Source organism: Salminus brasiliensis, chromosome 3, assembly GCF_030463535.1.
Source record: "Salminus brasiliensis chromosome 3, fSalBra1.hap2, whole genome shotgun sequence".
NCBI classification, from domain to species: domain Eukaryota; kingdom Metazoa; phylum Chordata; class Actinopteri; order Characiformes; family Bryconidae; genus Salminus; species Salminus brasiliensis.
This window is the reverse complement of record NC_132880.1, coordinates 12,442,009-12,459,511: the sequence shown is the minus strand read 5'-3', so window position 1 is coordinate 12,459,511 and position 17,503 is coordinate 12,442,009. Positions and strand designations below refer to the sequence as shown.

The 17,503-nt window shown below is 36.3% G+C and overlaps 1 protein-coding gene across 2 annotated transcripts; it reads right to left on the bottom strand.

Moving 5' to 3' along the window:
• Positions 1-1,453: 1,453 nt before the first annotated feature.
• LOC140551813 (uncharacterized) lies at positions 1,454-15,919 on the bottom strand. 2 transcript variants are annotated; one of them, XM_072675516.1, is made up of 9 exons: positions 15,718-15,919; positions 10,390-10,448; positions 9,607-9,627; positions 9,056-9,331; positions 8,545-8,844; positions 7,650-7,937; positions 7,233-7,411; positions 5,417-5,509; positions 1,454-5,336 (listed from the first exon to the last, which is right to left on the bottom strand). In XM_072675516.1, exons 1-9 carry the CDS (start codon positions 15,894-15,896, stop codon positions 4,872-4,874), a joined length of 1,860 nt encoding a protein of 619 aa, XP_072531617.1. In that variant the 5' UTR covers positions 15,897-15,919; the 3' UTR covers positions 1,454-4,871. The 2 variants fall into 2 exon arrangements, with proteins under 2 accessions (XP_072531617.1, XP_072531618.1); XM_072675517.1 differs by lacking the exon at positions 1,454-5,336 and adding an exon at positions 6,214-6,238 and having other exon boundaries at positions 5,420-5,509.
• Positions 15,920-17,503: the final 1,584 nt, after the last annotated feature.

The following is a 17,503-nucleotide window of genomic DNA, read 5'->3' as shown; positions in this document are numbered from 1 at the left end:
CTGTTCTTTACTTTTCGCGTTCTTTTCCCAGGAAGTGCTTTGAAATTTGGCGCGCCGGGACGAGTTTCCTTGCGCGAGATTTAACGCCACTTCCGACTCATTTGACACAGTACCTGTCAAGAGCAACAGGCAAATGTTTTAGGGCATTAATGCAAACGTAAAGAAAAAAAAATCGATTCAAGGAAACTTTATTGTCATTTATCGCATGTGGTACATTGAGTGGAACGGAATTAAGATCTCAGTTAAGGTCCCAGTTACACCCAAAGAGCAATTATTGAATAAACACAATAATAATAATAATAATAATAATAATAATAATAATAATAATAATAAAACTACTAAACTAATAATAAAAATAATAGAACTAGAATATAAGAAGGGTAGACATAAATAGGAAAAGTGGGAAAACAGAAATAATAATAATAATAAAAAATAGCAGCAACCAATCACAAAATGAGATGAGTGTAGCAGTATGAATGAATTAATAGCTACTAATGAGCTACTACACCATGTGGAAGACTGGCGTTTGATTCCCGGTCTGGATGACCATACTGCACTACAAAAATAAGAGTCTTTGGGCAAAATACTGAACACTGCTGGCCCATCACTGTAATACGAGTAACCTTGTCGCTGTGCATAAGAGCGTCAGCTAAATGCAGTAAGTGTTATGTAAATGTAAATAAATCAAAACCTTAAGATGCACCTTTATAAATAAACTAACACTTAATTTATACCTTAAACATTTTACAGATCACCACATTTACATTTTAACTACTACTCGAAACAGTGGTTAGAGCATAATTGTGCTTTTCTTTTACTCTGGGTTCTTTCCTTAATCCCCTAAAGACAACAAATGTAACTAGAACCCTACTACTAACTAGCATTTCTGACTTGTTTGTTAATGATGCAGCATTCTGCATCTAAAGCCTCCTTGACGGCACAAAGGGGCAATGTGAATTGGACTGTATCAGTCTTGTGTAAGTGTCTTATTTCAATGTAAACTGAACATGAGGGAGAATAAAATTAAATAGTTGCATGCAGATTGGAAGAAAGTTTTCCAGTAATAAATAATATAATATTAAACTTGAATAAATCTGATATTTTTTATATGTTCACAGAAGGTGACTTAAAGAGGTGTGAGTGTAGAATTAAACAATCCGAAATACCAGGGGTGCCCAAAGATTTTCTTTCAGAAGCCACACTATGAGCAGTCCCAGTCTAAACAATGTGGTAAAGTTTTCATTTAAGTGTAATCCATTTGTAAAAACTTAATACAGTTTTTATATTTGAGCATTTTATGTCATTAGCATCAATCCAATGCTTGCCTGAGTTTTGACCTCTGCCTGTCTTGACTATGAGAATAGAAACACAACTAAATCCACTATTACCATGCAACCTGTCTCAACCCATAAGTTACAGTTTAGTCACATAAATGTGTACAAAATGAGCAACATCATTTCAACATTTTTAATGGAAAACTGTTAGAATACCATACATCAGTGCATAGTCAATAAAATGAATCAGACCCTGGATTAAACCTGAATTGCAACTTTTTACATTTACATTTCATTTACATACCCAGTCATAGACAGGCTAGCAGTGTGTACTTTTATTTTTAATAAAATCACTGTAAGTGTCTGCTTTTACAGAGAACAATATTTTTTAACCTAGGCTGCAAAACCTAGCATGTCAAGTTCCTATGGGCTGAATAAGACTAATGTCTCATTTGTGTGGCAAATATTTTAACCATTTGGAGAGGATTTTTTTTTATTTACTGGTATGTCATTGTGACATTAAGAATAGGTTACACAGGTACAAAACCAGAAATCAATTAATGTGTGGCCTGTGCTCTTAGCAAGCAATCAATTAAACCAGCATGCTAAAATAACAATGTTAATTGGACATATTCTAGATGTATGACAGCAGCTTATTTAAGTAAAAGAATAAGAGTGTGATAAAGATCCACACCATGAACAGTAGTTTTAGTGCAATTTCTTTTCAGTGTCTTACATTATCAAAAGCATTCATAAGTGCAGTAATAAAAGCGTTTTTTTCATGTTTGCAATAAAGCATGAATGACAAGAAAGGTCAGAATAAAAAGAACATTCAATTAAAATATATATTATTAGTGCCATTTGTTTTTTTCATTATTCCATAGTACATAAACCATAAACCAGGAGAATGCAGCAATCAAAGGATCAAAACATCTTACATCATTAGTTTAAAAATGGTTTTGTACATGCAATAGATATGTATGTACAAGATTTAGTGGGCCTTGTTTGAAGATGTGTGTGTGTGTGTGTGTGTGTGTGTGTGTGTGTGCGCGCGCATGTGTAATGCCATAGCACCAATATTGCTTTCTACGGCCCCGTTATTACTCAATTTTTGTGCATAGTAGAAACATTCTCTGTGTCCGTATAATATCTACACCATCACTATCTGGATTTGAACAACATAAGAATAATTTCAGGACTCTTATTAATTTATAATAATACATACACATAGCAACATCATGTATATTGCTATGTAATGACAATTCAACATTATAGTGACTGCACTGAATGAACAAAATAAACAAAAAATTGTTGGTATGGCGCAGCAGCTAACACCACTACTTGCTAATGAGCTACCACACCATGCAGCGTTACACCAATAAGAGTCCTTGGGCAAGACTCCAAACATTACACTGGCCCACCTCTGTAATACGAGTAAACCTTGTAAGTCGCTCTGGAAAAGTGCATCAGCTAAATTCTGTAAATGTAATGCAAATGTTAAATGTCATTTTTCTCTTTATAAGTAAACTAATAAAAAAACACTTAATTTATACCTCATTACATTTTATTAACTAAAACTCAAAGTGGTTAGAGCATAATTGTGCTTTGACTCTGTGTTCTTTCCTCAATCCCCTAAAGACAACAAACGTAACTTTATGAAATCATACTACTAACTAGCATTTCTGACTTGTTTGTTAATGATGCAGCATTCTGCATTTAAAGCCTCCTTGATGGCACAAAAGGGCAATGTGAATTGGACTGTATCAATCAATTGTCTTATATGAATGTAAACCGAACATTCCAGACAGTTAAGAGGGAGAATTAGTGCTCTAAGTAGGTATAAGACAATTGAGAATGACTGTCTGACATAAATATTTCACCTCAGCATACACAGTTAAAGAGTGAATGTGAAGTGAAATAATGTGCTTAATATGTACTTTAGTACTGCATTTGGCAATTTTTTTTCTATCACAGTTACATAACGGTATTCAAGCTTTTGTGAATTGTTAAATAATTTTAATGAGACTGGCTACTAGACCAAACAAGAACATGTCTACAGTGGATTTTGGGGTTTTAAATAAATGTAAGGGTTAATAAACTACTTAAAGAACACATAATTCATTAATAATTTATTTTAGGCTGTCTAATATGAATCTGTATCAATAGCATATATGTTTAATAATATTAGAGGGCACATCAATCATCCAAGGTAAGATAATCTTCAAATCAATCACCAATCATTTTTTCAGGCTGCTGCTGTAAACTGTACTCTAAACTATGCATATCTCCTTCTAAGAGATTGCTATTTGCTACTTATGCTCTTTTTTATTTCAAAATTTAAATACTTGAGCAATGTGCAGACATACCAGCAGATGTTACAATTGTCCTTGCAATGCAAGTCAGGAAGCTTACTACGTTCCAAGGTTCATGGTGATATGATGAACACAAAAGAACACAAAAAAGCAATAGGAGAAAAAAAAATCAGAGAACGAATACACATATAAAGCTGGATATGTGAGATTCTAGTACTCTGCCTTTAGTTACGCTTCACCAGTTGTGGACAAGACGTGGAGAGTTCTGCAGTGCCTTCCAGACAGTTTTAGACTATAGCATAGGACAGTAGAGTAGTTGTAGCAATTAGGTGGTTAGATGTTTATCTATAAGATTTATGAAAATCAAATATCTTCTGTTCATTCAGAGTGTCACCAACAAAGATGACTTGGTTGATTAATATGTTTTAGCAAAATGTTCTATCATACACATTCCTTAACTGATGTGAAAAGCTATTCTTTTATTGCTTTTCAACATTTGCATGCTACAGACATCGTAATCCCAGATCAAGATTTGAAGCAAAACCTAATTTGTGGTCAAGTCATGTCACCATTCTAAGATGAATAAGTGATGAATGTTTGTTTTTATCCATTCATTACAAAAGTTCTTTCCTTATTTTTCTTGTGTGTGTTTTTGTTAACTGGTCTGACTAGGGCAAACAAACACAAGTAGCAAAAGACACAATTAGACACAATAATATCAATAGCAAATTTGGATGTGTAAAATGTCAGTTTTGTTATTACCGTTTTTAGGAAACAAAATATTTTAGCGCATATTTTACAGAAATACTGTGTCAATTAGAGTTCATTTATAGAGTTTTGTGGCAAAACATGAAACAGTATCACCCTAAGGTCAATATCAAGACTTGCTAAATGTAATAACATTAGTTATAACAAAAGTTATAACATGCACAACACAGTCATTCTACAGTAGTATTTGACTCTTAACCATCTAAAAAAACTGGCCATATTAATCATGCAATGTGCAGGAACACATGACCTGTGTTCTTTAAAGTTAATCCAGAAAGTGTGTGTTAGCTCTAAAATGTAATGTTATAAGGTTAGGATTAAGTGCTAATATTTGTCAAAGAACTGTAGAAAAAAAAGTGTCCAGGCATAAGAATGTGTAACTGAGAAGCCTTAGAAATGCAAGCAGTGATTAGTTCTAAATCTGGTGGCATGGGTAGGGAATGACCTGAAACTGTCAGGCTCAAATTGGTTAGTGAAAGTGAACATTCTGAAGAGTTATTTTGCCAGAAACAGATTCTCAGGTTGTGGTACCATCTGCATCACTGCCTTGATCCAATTCGGCCACTTTATCTGAGAGCATTCCGTCATCTTGTTTTGTTTCTCGCACCGGGCTGGTTACTGGAGCTGAAGGTAACATAGCATCTAGCCCAAGGCCTTTAGGGGTTGGGTCAGGGGTAGTGGCTCCCATCAAGTCGTCATCCACATGGCTTTCAGGTCTGGGCTGGATAGCTGGACTGCCACTGACAACAGAATCAGGGGTGCAGGTGGTACTAGGGTTCCCCTCAGAAATAGTCGGGGGAACAGCGGCAAAGCTGTCAGAGTCAATAAGCAGCTTGTAGGTGGCACACGTCTGAGCCATGTCAGTGTCACTATCCAAAGGCAGTGCAGAAGAGTTACACTCTGCCGCTGAGTCATTCATCTCCAGGAAATTCTTCTCAGAAGGAAAGGTATGGTACCGCCCAGCTTTAGAGACTTCAAGTCCCTGTAGTAAAAAGACAATTAAGCGCAAGTTGAAAATGAAAATATGAATAATTACAAATTAGGCAATTTCTAACTAATTACCTTGATCTCAACCTCTGTGCTCTCTGTGTTGTTCTCCCAGGTGGACTGCAAAGTGGACTCTTCTGTAAATCTGGTATAGGCCTCATGAACCACCTGATAACAAGAAAAGCCACACAGAAATACCTATGATAATTATTCTGCTGTCAATGAAGTAATATAGAAATACATAGATGGAAAGCTCACAGTGTACCACATTGAAAGCTCTTCTATACACACTAGGCCATTTACATTTTCATATATATTGTAAAAAGTCAGCCCCACACTTTCACAATATATATCTGCACACACACAGACATTTCATCATAAATCTTCATGAGAACTAAGTAACAAAAAGAACAAAACAGAAAGAAAAAATAGTCAAAACACACTTTCACATAGTGGTAAATGATTCATTTTAAGCATTCAGTATAATAGCCCTGTGGATTCCATCTTGAACAACCACTTATTGAGGGCACACTAAAGTGCAATGTGATTTACTATTATTTACAACTGTAATGTTATTTAACATTATAACCCAAAACACCAGTGTGGTTACCTATTTATCCTAAAGCTCTAACTGCAGAGATCTATGCAACAGATACCTTAGCAGTTATCTTTGTCTACAGACCTGCATAAAAACAGAGGGCGGAAGAGGAGATGGATGGCACACACAGACAATCACAGATGGTGACACAAGGCCTTTTTACTAGCCCACAACCCTGCTTGACTATTCTATTGCACTACAACAAACACTGATACAGATCCAGCAAATTACCACTAAAGGAAAAAGTAAACACCAGAACGCAAAGCTCGCTCACCGAGAAGGTGTTTCATCTGAGGCTCCTTTAAAAGGGAAAAATGCAACGCAAATCAGAGGTTAAGCTAACCTCTACCATAGAACAATAGCGCAGAATGAGCTTATTAAAAACACATACACAACCTGACCTCTTCACTTGTAATCTACACTAGAATTAAACAGACCCAACAGACAATTTATTGAGGCATGAACAGAGTTGGACCACTTGTGAATGAAGATGGACTGGATAGGCAAGGAAGTACAAGTAACATGACAGACATAGACAGTGGAACAAAAGCAATTGTCAACTTTGTCATAGAAAGGCTTATTCCAGGAACTAATGTTACTGAAGGGTAGAACTAGAAACTTATATAATAGTGTGAAATACAGAAAATAACATTAAATTGCAATCAAAATGATTTAACCCCCATTAAATAGCTCAATACAACTAATATAACAAAGTGGTTTCACCAAATTCAACAAACAATACCACTTTTAATTATCACTGCAGTCTCAGAATCAGAGTCTCCCATAAGTACACACATTTCCAAATCAGTTGTCAAATCCAGGGCTTCATTAGTTGCACCAGGTGTGCCTGAGATAAAACACATCACATACCTGGACTGGTATTTTTTTGTTGACTGTGATGTTTAACCGCAAGTCAAGAGAGTTGACCACCAGATTTCTGATGAGTTAGGTGATCTAAAACCCTTAAGTGACAGCAAAATACTTACTGCTAGATTTGCCAGCAGGCAGTGAGGTATCAGTTTGGACAGTAAAGTGCATACCAAGCGCTATAGGTCTATATTCCTGTATGGTCTTTACTATCTAAAAAGCACCTTCTGTAGCATCTGCTCAAAACAATATAAATAATCCTTTGGAAATTTTGCAATTCTGTTCTGTGCAGCAATGAGACAAAACTAGAACATTTCAGGTCTATGGATCAGCGGTATGTCTGGAGAAAAAGATTGAAGCATATACTAAAAAGAATACCCTGCCTACAGTGAAGCATAGCAAGTTTGTCTAATGTATTTTATTTACCTGTCTGAAGGTCTCTCCATCACCCTTTCCAGCCTGCTGAGCTATGAGAGCAATCTTTCGTGCTCTAGCTGCTCGACGGCGAACCTTGATCTGACATGAGAGCAGACACACCAACAGAAGGAAAGCCAGCAGACCGACCAAAGATAGGATCACCACATAAATCTGAGGCAGTTTGTAAGCTGAGAGCAAAGAAGTGAGAAAGACAGATGACAGACAGATATAATTAACCAAGAGAGTGTAGAGGACAGACAGGGTAATGAAGTAATGAGACAACAATAACAAAAGAGCATAGAAAAAAAGGAAATACAAATTGACCACAAACATGTAAATTCAATAAAAGTAGAAGATCATAGAACATTACTAGTTTAACATTCAACATGATTCAATCTGATCAACAAAACTTTCTGCTTTACTTACGCTCCACATTCACGTAAACATCAGCTATGCGGAAACCTGACAAGTCAGTCACTCTGAAAACTCCCATGTCACTAACTTTGACTTTTTTCAGATAGAACATGGACCCCTCAACAGAGACCCGACCATCCAGCATGTCATCCAGAGGCACCACCAGCTTCCCCTGATGCAGAATGATCCGGTCCTTGTGGTCAGAGTCTGGAGTGTAGACCATATTAACCATGGTGTGGTTTACGTAGAGCTTGATCTTCAAAGTTCCATCATAATGCAAGTGCATAAAGGTCTGGTGCTCTGGGGTGTGATAAAAATGGGACAAAACATTCTGCTGATTTATGACACTATACTAAAAAAGATATTACATGTACCTAGACTATAAAACAAATATCAAAATGTCTTTTATGGGTTGCTCCTCTCTGTAATTAAAATAGTTTTTCTATTTCTGCACTCCACTGTAATTGTTGTGTATTTCCAAACACATATACATGCTGGAAAGTTTAACTGCTACCAAACTGCTTGTGGCTGCAGTACAGAGCACGCTAGCCAAACGAGAAAAAGAATTTCAGTTTTTATAACAGTGTTATATTTCTAATTACTTTGATATGCATCAGATATGCAGGCTTAATATTATTATTATTATTATTATTATTATTATTATTAATAATAATAATAATAATAATAATAATAATAATAAATAAATAATATAATCATAAATTATTTACATCATGTAATGCAGAACTTATGCTTTTGTAATTATAGTATGTTTTCTGTTATTGTCAGGATGTAAATCAGGTCTAAATCCTGCTAATGCCAAAGTAAAAGTTCAAAAACATTAGTAATAATTCACACATTAGTAAGATTTTCTTCTACTTAGTATTTTTCTCATCCTGTGTTTACTCACCCTTCACATTCAGACAGGTCCTCTTACGGACGTTTCCATCACTGTCCAGTACAGTGTAGCTACCTTCATCTGCCACAGTCACCAAATGGAGGTTTATCTTCTTCTCATTTGCGCTAAGACGACTCCTATACTCCTCTATCTGAATTGTGCTCTGGTTAAGAAGAACCAAAACTGGTGGATCTACTGTTTGATTAATGTGACTTGCAGTAGATCTAAACTCCAGGGTATAAGGACCAGTGATGTCGTTAATTGCGATTTGATATGTTTCACCATACTTCACAGTTGTCTCTGAGGCACAATCTGAAACAGTCAACAGTATTGTAGTGTGAACAGAATGATCAACAAAAAAGCAGTCTATTTCTTAAATAATGTTCAGCCATTAACATCAAAATTATATATATATATATATATATATATATATATATATATATATATAATATATATATACATCACAATGACTTAAAAGAGCTAATCTAGCAATATTTTCTCAATTACTCAGAACAACACATACCTCTAACAATCAGGATAATGCGCCTGACATCAGCTGGTGCTGCAGAGTTTCTCACTACATATGTGCCCTCGTCCTCTTCACCCACATCCTCCAGAACTAAGTGACTGATGTGCTTGTTAAGTTTAGCTCTAGTGTTCAGTCTTTTGCCATTCCGGAAGAAAACCATCTCAGTAAGAGGTTTCACCCGTGATTTAAACACCACCTCTGTTGTTTCCAGTGATGGCAAAGGGATATGAATATCTTCCCCAAAAAAGGCAGTACGATGGTCATCTTTTGCTACATAGTGATAAAAGACATCAAGGAGAATGTAAGGAATATGGAAAATGACATACATTATAATGCTAGTTATCATTTATAGCATTGTATAAACAATTTACTCCCCTTGGAATTTTGAGGTTTACCATGTTTACCACATATCACAACATGCAAAACAAGTCATCAGACATGAATTAAAATCTTATTCTCATATAGTCTACTGTGTAATTAAAATTATTGATGACCCTGAACTGCAAAATATTCAAACTACTTCATGTCAGAATAATTATGTTTACCTTTTATGGTAGCTGCCCAAGCTGTAAAAAAAAACAAGAAAAATACATTAGCGACAATAAATCAGGATCTTTCATTTTTTCGATAATTAGGCTGGGGACTTTAGAAGTCATGTCAAAATGGTTCTTGGACAGAAATAGTGAAAAATGTTACATTTTATTCAGTAAAATGTGCTATTTTTTTTAATTGTGTTTAAAATTTTGTAGATATTTTGTAATTAAACACATGCCACATGTGACATGTCAACTTTAATTGATCAAATTATCACCACAAAAAGGGATTCATTTTTCCTTTGTTTATGCCTATGTAATCTGTTTTGTGCACTCTGGCGTACAAGGCCATGACTTTGAACTAAATAGGTGTAGACAATGAATCCCAGTTGGTGTCCCAACTGTATTTTATAAGACAAAATGTTCTGTGTAGTTTTGAAGTTGGTTATTATAGTTAAGTTATAGTAGCATTCTTGGTTTCTGATCTTGTCCCACTACAGACCTGCCTGGAAGCATCTGCAATCATTAAGTTTAAAATGATTTGAATCTGACTTTGCTCTGTGACACATATTAAATGCTGAGCAGGCACAGTTGACCAGAGGTGTTAAAACCATTTGCATTGTTCTACAGAGATGGGTTTAAATGTAGAGAATCTATACCAATAAACATTCAACCTGTTCTAGAAGCTCACCCAACACCTTACTTATAAGACATGTCAGTGTTTTCCTAAATACAAATCTGTACAGATACCTCAGATTTGTATGTGTTTTATATATGTAAAAAAAAGAAAGTTACCTGAGCACAAAAGAATACAGAACACAGCAATGCACACCAATTCCATTTTGACAGAACTCCTGTAAAAAAAATAAAAGCAATATAGTAATATAGACATTATATTTCATTTAAATAGATCATTACACTGACGTCTAGGGTAAGGTTGTTACTTGTTTTCAAAGGGGAACTGTAAGAATACTGCTTTAGGGTTAAATAGAAAGCACCCAATTCACTCACAAAGTATTGGCAAGACGAAATATTACTTTTTGGGGGAGAGCAAAGCTTTACAACACAACATTAAGATTGCTAAAACAGTGTAAGGTATGTGTGTGGGGGCAGAATTTCAAACAGAAACATTTAACCAGTGGGTATTAATAGGTGACATCATGCAGTGTGCTTGAGGTGCTTGGCACAACTGCCTTCTCATCTCACATCTACAGTATCAGCTGTTCTGCTAAAAGCTTCAGAAATTTGGAACACACCTCACTCTCATCCTCTCACAAAACCTTAGTGATCATGCATTGAATTTACTATATTCAAATGTGCATATTAAAGAAAAACATTTGAAAATATATCATGAGTCCATGTGTTTCTAATAAATAGATCCAGCTACTTTAATTTGCACCTATTATTGACAGTGATGTGCAAATACACACACACAGCTTGTCTAGTCCCTGTAGAGACGTATTGCTGAATTTCTGTAAAGCTGCTTTGCAACATCATCAGTTGTAAAAAGCACTATACAAATAAATTTGATTGATTGTTTCCAATAGAATAGGACTCTCTGGAGCAGATAAACATGAACTTCAATTGCCACCATGTCTAATGCGAGGCATGGGATAGAGGGGTATAAAGCCTTTTGGGATGAGTTGGGACTGAGGTGGGGTAGAGATCATCCAACAGCCTGACCTCACTAATGCTCTTGTTGTTGAATGCAATCAAATTCTCACATTAACACTCAAAAATCTTCACAAAATCTAGTAGAAACCCTTCCTATATAGAGATAGTTACTACAACAAAGGCAGGATAAAGTCTCCTTTAATACTCTTGATTTTGGAGGAAACAAATAATGTCTAATTACAGGCTACGTGTTGCATGTAAAATGAAAATCTGGTTACCAGAAATACAAAGGAAGAAAACAAAGCCAAGAGAAAGAAAAGGGTGACAGTATTTCAAACAAATTTTCAGGAAGAACAGAAAGGTGGGTGGAGCCTGTGAATTGTAGAAACTGACCTGTTAGCTTAGTCCACAGTAAAACAGGCTAACATGAATTCTGTGTTTACTTTTCACTTTAAGCCAATATCTAATCAATTCAAGCAACGTGTTTAGCAGCTATTCATACTAAATGAGTTGTCCCTGCCCCTGTGCAGTGCCAGGACAGACAGAAGCAGCTTCAGGCTCTGCAACACAATCTATAACCATCCCCATATCACAGCCCAATTCCTAACTGCAGAAAGAGGTGAGCAGCAAGGACAAGTTAAACAACTTGTCAGTTGGCATAATTGGAGGGGCTCAGTGGGAATTTACTTTACAATAAAGAACTTAACCACTGTAATTATTATTCCACAAACAGAAACACACACCACCATGCCTTTTTGTCTGTTGAACTTAAAGACCTTAAATACATATTAAATACATATTAATAAATATTAAATACATATTGTTCAACTCTTGTTGGTCAACTATTGTTCAATACACTACTACAAAAACTTTATTCAAATCATTTGAGATAATTTGTTGCCTCAGATTAATTAACTTAACTTATTAGGGTTTACATTGTGTGATGTTGCATACACTGTAAACCAAATCGTTGGCGGTAATGATTCAAGATTCAAGAGTTTATTGTCATGTGCACAGAAGAAACAAGCAGTTACACTGTCCAATGAAATTCCTACTTTTCAGTTCAGTATTTTACAGTCAAATGTTAAGTGTAACTTAACCTTAATTTATAAAAACATAAATTAAGGTTTGATAAACAAATAAAGTTTAAGTTTATTGTATTTATGCTATAAACATTGTATGTTAGAGCAACTGTCCTACTACCTTTATTGAATGCTTTGAGTTAACTCAACCATCACTTATAAAAATGGTTAAGTAAGGTTTGGGATTATCCTGTTATTATGTACAATAGACAAAATGTTCAAACAACTTGGGGGTTTAGTATAACCTGAGTGATTGTCATGTTAAATCCAATAATAATACTCTACAGTGACATTCCACATGCTTCTTTTACTTTCAGTGTCTGTTCTGTATCTCTCAGCATGTAACATTTCATGTGTGCCACAAGTGAGGTACTTATAGGGATATTTGTCTTTGCTGCAATTAATTACACTCTCCACCTGAAAAAATAGTCTTGAAAATGTCTTCAAAATAGCCACCCTTTGCTCTGATTACTGCTTTGCACACTCTTGGCATTCTCTCAATGAGCTTCAAGAGGTAGTCACCTGAAATGGTTTTCAGGTGTGCCTTATCAGGGTTAATTAGTGGAATTTCTTGCTTTATCAATGGGGTTGGGACCATCAGTTGTGTTGTGCAGAAGTCAGGTTACTACACAGCCGACAGCCCTATTGGACAACTGTTAAAATTCATATTATGGCAAGAACCAATCAGCTAACTAAAGAAAAACGAGTGGCCATCATTACTTTAAGAAAAGAAGGTCAGTCAGTCCAGAAAATTGCAAAAACTTTAAATGTGTCCCCAAGTGGAGTCACAAAAACCATCAAGCGCTACAGTGAAACTGGCACACACGAGGACCGACCCAGGAAAGGAAGACCAAGAGTCACCTCTGCTTCTCAGGACAAGTTTATCCGAGTCACCAGCCTCAGAAATCGCAAGTTAACAGCAGCTCAGATCACAGACCAGTTGAATGCCACACAGAGTTCTAGCAGCAGACCCATCTCTAGAACAACTGTTAAAAGGAGACTGCGCAAATCAGGCCTTCATGGTCAAATAGCTGCTAGGAAACCACTGCTAAGGAGAGGCAACAAGCAGAAGAGATTTGTTTGGGCCAAAAAACACAAGGAATGGACATTAGACCAGTGGAAATCTGTGCTTTGGTCTGAGGAGTCAAAATTTGAGATCTTTGGTTCCAACCGCTGTGTCTTTGTGAGACGCAGAAAAGGTGAACGGATGGATTCCACATGCCTGGTTTCCACTGTGAAGCATGGAGGAGGAGCTGTGATGGTGTGGGGGTGTTTTGCTGGTGACACTGTTGGGGATTTATTCAAAATTGAAGGCACACTGAACCAGCATGTCTACCACAGCATCCTGCAGCGACATGCCATCCCATCTAGTTTGCGTTTAGCTGGACCATCATTTATTTTTCAACAGGACAATGACCCCAAACACACCTCCAGGCTGTGTAAGGGCTATTTGACCAAGAAGGAGAGTGATGGAGTGCTGCGGCAGATGACTTGGCCTCCACAGTCACCGGACCTGAACCCAATCAAGATTGTTTGGGGTGAGCTGGACCGCAGAGTGAAGGCAAAGGGGCCAACAAGTGCTAAACACCTCTGGGAACTCCTTCAAGACTGTTGGAAAACCATTTCAGGTGACTACCTCTTGAAGCTCATTGAGATGCCAAGAGTGTGCAAAGCAGTAATCAGAGCAAAGGGTGGCTATTTTGAAGAAACTAGAATATAAAACATGTTTTCAGTTATTTCACCTTTTTTTTGTTAAGTACATAACTCCACATGTGTTCATTCATAGCATGCCTTCAGTGAGAATCTACAATGTAAATAGTCATGAAAATACAGAAAAAACATTGAATGAGAAGGTGTGTCCAAACTTTTGGCCTGTACTGTAATTTAATAATCTAAGACTTCTTAACCCTGTTGTCATTTAGTAAACTCACAAAATATATAAATGAATCCATGTAACAAATTCTTGTTTTCTTTATCATACACTCATTTTTTTAGCAAAAAAAAAAACAGTTTAAACAAATCATTGAAAGCCCAATATTGCCATGGAATTCATGTCCATAATGGGTATATGTAAACAAAGAAACATTTTTTATGGAAAAAGTGCACATTCAAAACAGGTACATTTAATGCATCGAGTTTATTACTGGTGAGCCAGTAACACTGAAAAACTAAACCTGAGATCACGAAATAGTTTAATAGACTTGGGTAGGTCAGATGACCATTTGGGATCTTAATGAAAGCATTCACGTTTCACTGGGTTTTCATGAAGGCAGTTATGACTATACACGTTTGATTTCGTGTGTGTCATATATTGCAAAATATTGCTGTAACGTAAGCAAAAATAGTCATTTTTGTAATACAAATTTTTGGAGTCATCCCAAAATGATGAATAAATGGCCGCCACACACACACACTCACACAGACGTGACCGCCACTGCGCCAAACGCCTACAGGCAAGCACCACCTCTTTATGTAGAGCAGTGACAGGCATTTACTCAGTGATTATTCTAAAATAACCGGTTCTATGTGATCATCCTTTTCGCCTCTGCATACACTGTGAAATTTTTAAATCTTGTTCTTTGGTGATAACTCGCAAAGCATTTTGATTTATTCGTCGTGTACGAGACAAAGCCTGCAAATTCTGATCACGCTGTGCAAAAGTGGTCTGTCCGATTTAACATGCTGGGGCGTGGGTGCTCACTATGCACGTGAAATTCATACGGTCGTTAGACTGCTCACTTGGATCTCGTTCGGGCAGTTAATCAGACATCGCTTTCCTTCTGCCGATCGAGCTAAAATTCGGATCGATCCTGAAATTCACGACCAAATCTGGCTTAAAAGAGGTTAAACCACACAGTGTATGTCTGGCTTTGTGTGTGTCGTTAGACGTTAAAGAAATAGACCCAGGACATTCAGTACTCCAAATAGGTAATGGAAACAGAAGAAAATGCCTGATTATTTTAAGAAATACAAATCAGCAAGTCGTGGTTTATATACAAGAAACAAAGCAATATTCGAAGCCAAAAACGCAACCATTCAATTCCCCATGCATTACAGATAGATGAGATGAAAGTGTAAAGCACAAACGAAGCTCTCGCGAAATGATGGGGAATGCACACTACGTTATGAATGTGCATTTTAAATAAATCGTCTATGCCTAATCTAAATTTGATTAGTAGCATATTTCTCTTGTTCTGGATAATCTAAAATCTTACGATCAAAGAAAGCACCAAATACGTTACCCCTTTGTTTTGTTTTTTTTACCGTGTTATGTAATCGATGCAGAAATCATCGTTTATTATTCTATTTTGTATGCTGTCCAGACACTGCATGCACATTATCATTGTGTCCTGTGAACCTGTCTCGCAATAAAAGCTAAATACCTTCACTCTAATTCTCGCACCGCACAGATAACTGCTATAATTACCGTGAGAGATGCCGTGACGAAATGTAGGGAATCTGAAAACCGCAGAGCCAGCGGAGCAATCGCCGGAATGGGCGCCCCCCCTCGCTTCCTACCCTAGTGTTACAGATCAGGAATATATGGAAAGTTTCGGCTGCTTTCGGCTGAAAAACTGTTAGCCTTCGTCTGCGTTCGTAAAGCATCGCTCTCGTCCGCACTGTGTCCCATAGAGTCATGTCCAAATGTTTGTGGACACTCCTTCTAATGAATGCATTCAGCTACTTTAAGTTGCACCCATTCTTGACACAGATCTTGACCTTACTATCGCTGTTATCGCTGAATACAATCAAATTCTCACAGCAAAGTTCCAAAATTTAGTAAAACTCTTCCAGTTACTCCAACAAAAGCATGATAAACCTTTTGTAATACTCTTGATTTTGGTAGAAACAAATGAGCAGGTGTCCCAATACTTTTGTCTATAGAGTGTAGCCTTACAAAGCCCAAATCAGGAGGACTGAATAAACAGTATATGAAATACTTAAAACTTATTTGCTTAAAGAGGCAGAAATTATGTTTCTGTTTATTACATTTAAAAACAAAAAAAAATTAAGTGAGACACCATTCAAAGACAACAATCTTACAAATGTAGAAATTATGAAGTGGTCACATACACTCTCATGTCACAGTTGATCATACACTGAAAATTGATGTCTTTACATAATGTAAATGTGGCAAGTGACTGAAAATAAATTAATTGCTTTGTATAAACACAGTGGTTTTATCTAGGTTTACTATTTTTATCAGAATTTTGTTGCTGTAAATTGTGCCATTTGTTGGTGTATTTGTTTTTGTTACAAATAATATCTTTCCAAATAACATTCTACAGTGACTTATGTGCTCAAACACTTTTTCAAAGCCAAAAAAAGGGATTTTATGGTTCAATTTAAAAATCCTAGTTCATGTTGAAATGGTACTTTGAACTTAATTTAAATGTAGCAACACAATAGTTAAGACTTGACTTTCATCTATGGTTTGTGGTGTCTATAACATACCAAATTCAAACAAACCACCAATTCAACCAGCAAAGAAAACTGAAAACTAGTAGTGGGATTCAAATTTAGCTTTTAGCTTTTTAATGACAGCAAAATAGTATACCTGGTTTTAAAGTACTACTTTGGAAGAGACAAATTAGGGTCAGCACTAAAAAAATTAACTGATCAAAACACAATCATGCTAACCTAGCCGAAGTATTGTGCTACAAACAAAAAAAAGCTACACTGCTGTTTCCTAGCAAGTAACAGAATATTACATGGTGTTGTGCCCACCCACAAACACAAGTAGCTAGTTAGCTATACACACAGACACACACCACACCAAACTTATGATGTCAACAACTAAATGTCACCAGACAACAAAAACAATTAAAATAGCTGAGCTGTCACAAAGCAGCATTACATCATCAGTAATCAGTAAACAGGCAAGAAATCCACAACACACCCTAAAACACTGGTATCCATCTGCTCCACCATCCATAAACCTAAGTGATCATGTGGAAGCAGTCTACAAGAGACAGCAGCTCCAGCATCTCAGTATACTACAGTTCAAAGAATCATTGGATCTGCACCTTTATTACATTAATTACCAAAAGTAAAACTAAACAGATGAGTTTCCAGCCTAGACTTGAAGATTGAGTGTCTGAAATCCGAACATTTTCTAGAAGGTTATTTCAGAGTTAGGGGGTATTTATAAGAAAAGGCTCTTCTACCCTGCTGAGGTTTTCTGAGTTTTGAGAAATACTAAGAAACCAGCA

What these genes read in the sequence shown, in the direction of transcription:
- LOC140551813 (XM_072675516.1), bottom strand. Translation starts at nt 15,896, where the DNA reads ATGCTTTACGAACGCAGACGAAGGCTAACAGTTTTTCAGCCGAAAGCA. An exon ending in TGTTTACGTGAATGTGGAGC is followed by an intron (nt 7,412 to 7,649) that starts GTAAGTAAAGCA and finishes CTTTGCTCTCAG; the next exon opens with CTTACAAACTGCCTCAGATT. An exon ending in ATGGAGAGACCTTCAGACAG is followed by an intron (nt 5,510 to 7,232) that starts GTAAATAAAATA and finishes TCTTGTTATCAG; the next exon opens with GTGGTTCATGAGGCCTATAC.